Source organism: Juglans regia, chromosome 12 (genome assembly GCF_001411555.2).
Source record: "Juglans regia cultivar Chandler chromosome 12, Walnut 2.0, whole genome shotgun sequence".
In the NCBI taxonomy this organism is placed as follows: domain Eukaryota; kingdom Viridiplantae; phylum Streptophyta; class Magnoliopsida; order Fagales; family Juglandaceae; genus Juglans; species Juglans regia.
The window spans coordinates 9,049,090-9,055,265 of record NC_049912.1 but is presented as its reverse complement, the minus strand read 5'-3'; the positions used below and the strand labels follow the sequence as shown (position 1 = coordinate 9,055,265).

General features: G+C 34.6%; 1 protein-coding gene across 1 annotated transcript; it reads right to left on the bottom strand.

The window, feature by feature from the left end:
- Positions 1–1,440: 1,440 nt before the first annotated feature.
- LOC109001519 lies at positions 1,441–2,450 on the bottom strand. The gene has a single exon (XM_018978850.2). The coding sequence runs from the start codon at positions 2,360–2,362 to the stop codon at positions 1,838–1,840; it is 525 nt and encodes a 174-aa protein (XP_018834395.1). The 5' UTR covers positions 2,363–2,450; the 3' UTR covers positions 1,441–1,837.
- Between the last annotated feature and the right edge of the window lie 3,726 nt (positions 2,451–6,176).

Here is a 6,176-nt window from a genome sequence, read left to right as displayed (position 1 = left end):
TGTTTAAAATATTACATTCTCACATACATCCATTCACATTCAAATATAGTCCAACACTATTCAAACGTATAAATATACATTCTAACTTATGATGTATGTTTGAACGTACGTTTAAAAAGATACGTTTGAACATGATCTTGTACTCTAGAACGACGACGAATCATTGACGTTCAAATAAAACATCTTGTATTCGATCTTGTGATGATTAAAGGAAACCATTACCAAATAATAGATTTGGGGATGATTTTGTGGCCATCACAAATTCTAAATCATCACAAAATTGTAGTTTGCCATGTATTCAAAACATTTGGGGAGTAGTTTAAAATTCACATATAATAACTTGACTTGGTAAAGGGGTAGATTTACTGGTTATAGTACTAATCAAGTGATAAACCCACCTGCGATCTCTAACCATAGAGCAATAGTTGAAAGTGCAACATACGAGGGTAAAAGAAGAGGAGGATCAGCTAGAAGAATGTCCGTACGATAAGTATATATATTTCATGGCCTAGAGCAAGAGCAAGAGCAAGAGCAGCAAGTATTTACTTTCTAAGGTATTTATGTTTGCTATGGTTATTATGTTTGAGACAATTTATTTTGTATTGGGCGATTATAGGCCTTAAAATATAATAAATACACACAAACCATCTAAAACTACTTTCCAATTTAAAATCACTCTCTAAAACAATAAATTTTTGTAATCATCACATCCAACTATTAAAAAATACAATGTAATTCTTCCATACAAATTTGACATAAATACTTTCAATAAAAAAATTTAAATAAAAAAATTATGGAAACTTTAGAAATTAAAAAAAATGAAATGTTTTTGTAGCAAAACGTGAATTCTTTAAAAAAGAAAAGTCTTAAAGTGTGAATATCTATATTTTTTTATTAAGAATTATTATAGTTAAAAAATTATTTAAAGTTATATTTTTGTCTTGATAAGTGTATTTTGTCATTTCTTAGATTTCTGGGATGATTTTGTCTTTTGAGGTGAAATGGGATGATTTAAAGTTATACGTACATCAAGCAACAAATTGCATATATAATTTTACATCTTATCAAATATACGTACCTCTATTATCATCGTTTGAAAGGTTTGAGCAATGTCACGTACAGTCCTCAAACGGAGATTGTATTACAAGTTTAGTTAATCTTTTTTTAAATTTTTTTAAAATTACAATAATATTCTTATTAAAATAATATTTTTTTCTATTTAATGAAAGGCTTGCACACGCAGTCACGAAATGAGGACTGCAAATAGAATTTCTCGAAGAATTTTGCTTGAGTTGCTAGTGTTTCTTGACTAGATTGGATTAAAGCAGTTCAACATTTTTAAATAAATTAATTGAAAAACTAGTCAGTGTTGAACTCAAAATAATCGTACCTGACTATGTGTATTATGTATATATAGGGTAGAAAAAAGCAAACCTCTGTCATATACCCACAACAAATTAAAAATTTTGATCCTTCCTTTCCCTAGTACTTCTCATTCTACATGCATTAACTTTACTTCTAAAACTTACATCACTTTCTTAGCAAAACACAGAACTCAGCATAAGACCAAGTACTTGATTCCCCACAAAAAGTAGTATTTATAGGAGAAAGTACATTTTTCCAGTCATCCCCTAAAGAATTTGTTTCCATAAGAGTGTCAATCCCTCTAAAGTAAAAGAGGTAATTTTGCAAACAAGTTGTAGGCCATTTCTCTATATGGAAATGCATCATCTGATCTCCATGACTTCCGTTAAAAACAAAACGCCACGGCAAACGTTCATGCGTAATCACTAACAGCTTGCACTTTGTCGTACCTTAAATGCACGAATCATATTGATTAATACGGAACAGACACAGTTGATGGCGTTTCACTTTCCTTAGATCCATTTACCGGAAGCTTTTCAGCTTCATCCGTTGCACCTTGCAATTCGGTTGCACGGTTTGATTCCGGGACATCACGTCCTGTATCATGGGCACTATTGTCCTCATTTCCCAACACAACGACTGCCCCAAAATGCACACGGCGTTGGCCGCCACCACACGGAGAGTTAAGCGGGGACTCTAGGCTCCGTGAATTGTCTGTGTTTGTTGCACCGCCTACGGGTTGGGTTGATCTATGACTGCTGTTCTGCTTGCTCAGTTGTGTGTCAGTGCTGGGTTTGATGCATCTATATAAATAAGTGAAAAGCCAAAATGCCCATGGGATTCCAACCAGTATCATTCCCACAATTGGATACCAAGATGCAGAGTCTGCTTGTGGGACGAAAATGTAGAGAAAGAGGAGAATTCCTCCTGTTACTATGCAGGCAAAGAACATGAATGAGATGATGTATACTCTAGCATCCCCTTTCCTTTCCTCCATTGAAGACGAAGATGAAGACGAAAGCCTCTCCCTTGTTTTCCTTGTTGTTAGGTATCCACTAATAGTGGTGCATGGGAATTAGGTCGTCGAATCCAAAGGTAACAAATTCTAAATTGGACACCATATAGAGGCCGTTGAAAGCGCATTGGTTTGTTAGTTGAGTAACCGTTTAATTTGCTGTCTTGCGGTGGATACTCTTAACCGTGGGATAAAATATAAAAGAAAAATTAATAGGTAGTCAAGATGACGTGGTACTACGATCATATCCCTACATGCTATTTAATTAATTTTTTTTTTATGTATTTTAATTGACATAGCATTTTATCATAGGATATAGAAATGCGGATCTATATCTTGCCAACACTAAATAATCTATTACAATATTTAAAGATAAGTGTTAGGTCTACTCACATATTATACAATGAAATTTATATACTGACGTAACTTAATGTAATACACCAGATCTACTTTACAATAAAAAGAATTTTATAGTATGATAAACCACATTAAATCATATTAGTAGATAAACTTTCTTGTGTAAGCTAGGTTTATGTATAGTCAGCATAGACTAGACTAAATCAGAGACTCAGGCATGAGAGCCGGCGGTAAGGAAATCAATATCTCTGTACCACTTGGACAACAACCGGTGGCCGTAACCCCCATGATAGAGGTAGCGTCCACATGGGTGGAGAAGTTTCAAGAAGTTAATTAACTCCCTAACACAAGCAGTTAAATATATAGCTTTTAAGAAAGTTACTTAACCACTCCTGTAATTTTAAGGAGACTTGTAGAAAAGAGAGTTGTGCATGCTAGTTTTTAGAAGTGAACGTACAAACAAAGACCTCTCATCTCTCTTTACATTTTCCTAAAGCAACCATCTTATGCTCTTGATCTTTACGTGTGGAATTATTTAAGAGATTCTAGTAGTCTTCTAATTTACGTAAAGGTACAATCAGACCGGTAAGACGAGTAAAGATTTAGGCTAGTGGGAATTCTGTATTACTTGAGATAACTCGAATTAACCTTATATAACATTGGTATCAAAGTCTATGTTTTTTTCCCATATAAATATGATTACATGTTTGATGCTTTGGAATGAGTCGAAAAGCATGTAATTGATGATATCCATGATTGTTTGAGTTTTTTATTTTTTATTAGAGGTTATGCTATGACATGTTTAAGAACAAAATCTCTAAATGAAAATATTCTTTATAAGGTAAAAAAGCATGTCCCTTCAATTTGGTGCAATTTCGTTGCATGTAAAGAGAGAAGTCCGGAACCTTAATTTTAAAATTAATGTTAGCACTAACACTTTGAGCCTAATTTCAACCAACCATGTGTTATTTTTATCAAAACATATTTAATATGGTTAGAAAGCTGGGTTCATAAGCTTTACATTTTCATATCATACACTTTATTTGGATTTAAAATGAATAAGTTATGGCCAATTGAAGATGCGTTGTCGGAAAAAAAAAAAAAAAAAATGGGTCAAGGAAGAAGACGATGAAAATATCTTTTTTACTAATTTCTCTCTCGATCTTGGCAAGTGTACTCCACCCTTGGACTTTTGGTCACTTTTTAACTCACGGTATGATAGTACATAATTAAATATATAAAAGGCAGCTAACATGTGGTAAATATAACATGTACATATATATATATATATATATTTATATATAAATAACATATATATTACAAATTTTAAAACAACTTCAAACGAGCTAAGTCAAACCTATACGAGTTTTGTTCACAAATTTAAACTGAGTTAAACAGAATTTATATGTAAGGGGGAAAATCTAAGAAGTAGATGATGGTCTGAGATGAGATGGGTTGGACAATTGTATAAATGGAATGAAGAGTGAAACTATACGTTGGGAGTTTTAAGTGATGCGGTGCATTTAGAAGATCAACAATATTAACTAATGAAGGCCGAAATGGTGTATTGGGGACTTAAATGATGCAGTGCATTTTTTAAGATCAAAAGGATTGTAGTGGGAAGAAGAATTACATGCTAAGTATTAGCATTAGAAGTGATTAAAACAACTGTGTTTACGTATTTTGTCATAGAACTTGTATAAAATTCATAAAACTCTAAACTAGTTGTTGTTCAGAATTCTTAAGATTGAAATTCGTTTGGAGGTCGGAGATTCCTAAAAAATATCTTCCAAGAATAAAGACTTGAGTTTTTGGGTTTCTTGTCATTCTTGTTCTAAGTTCTTACATTGTTTTCCTATGTTATTTCTACTTGTGTCTTCTTGTGACTAAAGGAAGCCAGTGACAAGTGGTCTCAGAGACACTGATCCTCTCATGCAGAAGGTACACGAGTATCTCCAAAGGTTCACTAAGAAGGTTCCCAAAAACAACAAGAAGCTTTCCAAAGGCAACTAGATGATCATCAACATGCTATGCATGGCATTAATGATAGGTTAGAAAAGCTCACTGACATGATCAAAACCTTAGTCAAGAATCTTCAAGTAACTCCTTCTGGAGAGGGTTGTTTAGAGACTAGAGTGGTGATTAATGATGAAAGGGTCTTTGTACCTTGAGGAGTGAGGTTGGGTTTTCCCCATTTCGATGGGAGTAAACTTGCTGTGTGGACTTTCAAAACCACCCAATATTTTAAATTCCATCAAATACCTTCAAACTAGAGGCTTCGGATGTCCTTATATCACATGGAAGGAGAGGCATTGGTATGGTACCAAGATGTCATGGATTGTGAAATTTTTAATGGATGTGACTCATTTGTGAGGGCCTTACAAACTAGATATAGGCCAATAGTTTATGATGATCCTATGGAGGCTCTAACTCGCCTTAAGCAAACATCTTTAGTGGCTGTTTACAAGGCCCAAACTGAGGGTCTATCTAATAGACTTAAAAGGCTATCGAAGAGGCATAAATTGAGCTATTTTTTTAGTAGTTTAAAGGATGAGATTGGTTTGCCCATATGAATGCTCAATCTTATCAACCTCAATGTAGCTTTTAGGTTGGCAAACATCCAAGAGGAGTATTTGCTGACATCTAGGAGGTCATGGAGGAATATGGGGGCAAACACTAAGAAGGGGTTTTATGAGGCAGTGTTGGAAGGAAATGGAATACAGAAGCCAAACCTTCCAATTAAAAAGATTTTTTTTTTTCCTTCTTAGATGGAAGAAAATAGGAGAAAGGCAAGGCATTAGTGCTTGTTAGCACTATGAGGAAAAATGGAATCAAGCACATGTGTGTAAGAATCTAAAGGTCTATTAGTTGCAAGTTGAGGATGTGGTAGTGGAAGGTTCAGAAACTAAGGAGGTCAGTCAAGAGTTCAATTCTTTGGTGGAAAAGTCAGGGACTGAGGAGGAGAGCTTGGAGATTTCTATTCATGCGATCATAGGGTGTCCTAACAATAGTGTCATGAGATTGCTTGGAAACTTTGGGGCATGTCCGGTGGAGATTTTAGTGGACTCACGTAGTCATAACTTCCTGGATCTACTAGTAGATCAAGTAGCCAAGCTTAAAATCCATAGTGACAAAAGTTTGCAAGTGAGAGTGGCTATTAGAGACAAGGTCTTGAGTAAGGGAAGATGTGAAGAAGTGGTTAAGATCTGGGACTCAAGATTCATAGTTCATTTTCTTGTTTTGACCTTAGGGGGCTGTGATATTGTGCTTGGGGTTTAGTGGTTAAAGACCTTAGGGCCCATTATTTGGGACTTTACAAGTATGTCCATGAGTTTTATGGTGAGGCAATCCAAGGTGACCCTACAAGGGTTAAATTATGATAATTGGAATACACAGACTGGAAAAAATGTTTGGAGTCCTCTTTAACAAGAAGACATGG

Excerpts from the sequence above, each read along its gene's own strand:
- LOC109001519 (XM_018978850.2), bottom strand. The coding sequence starts at position 2,362 with ATGGAGGAAAGGAAAGGGGATGCTAGAGTATACATCATCTCATTCATG.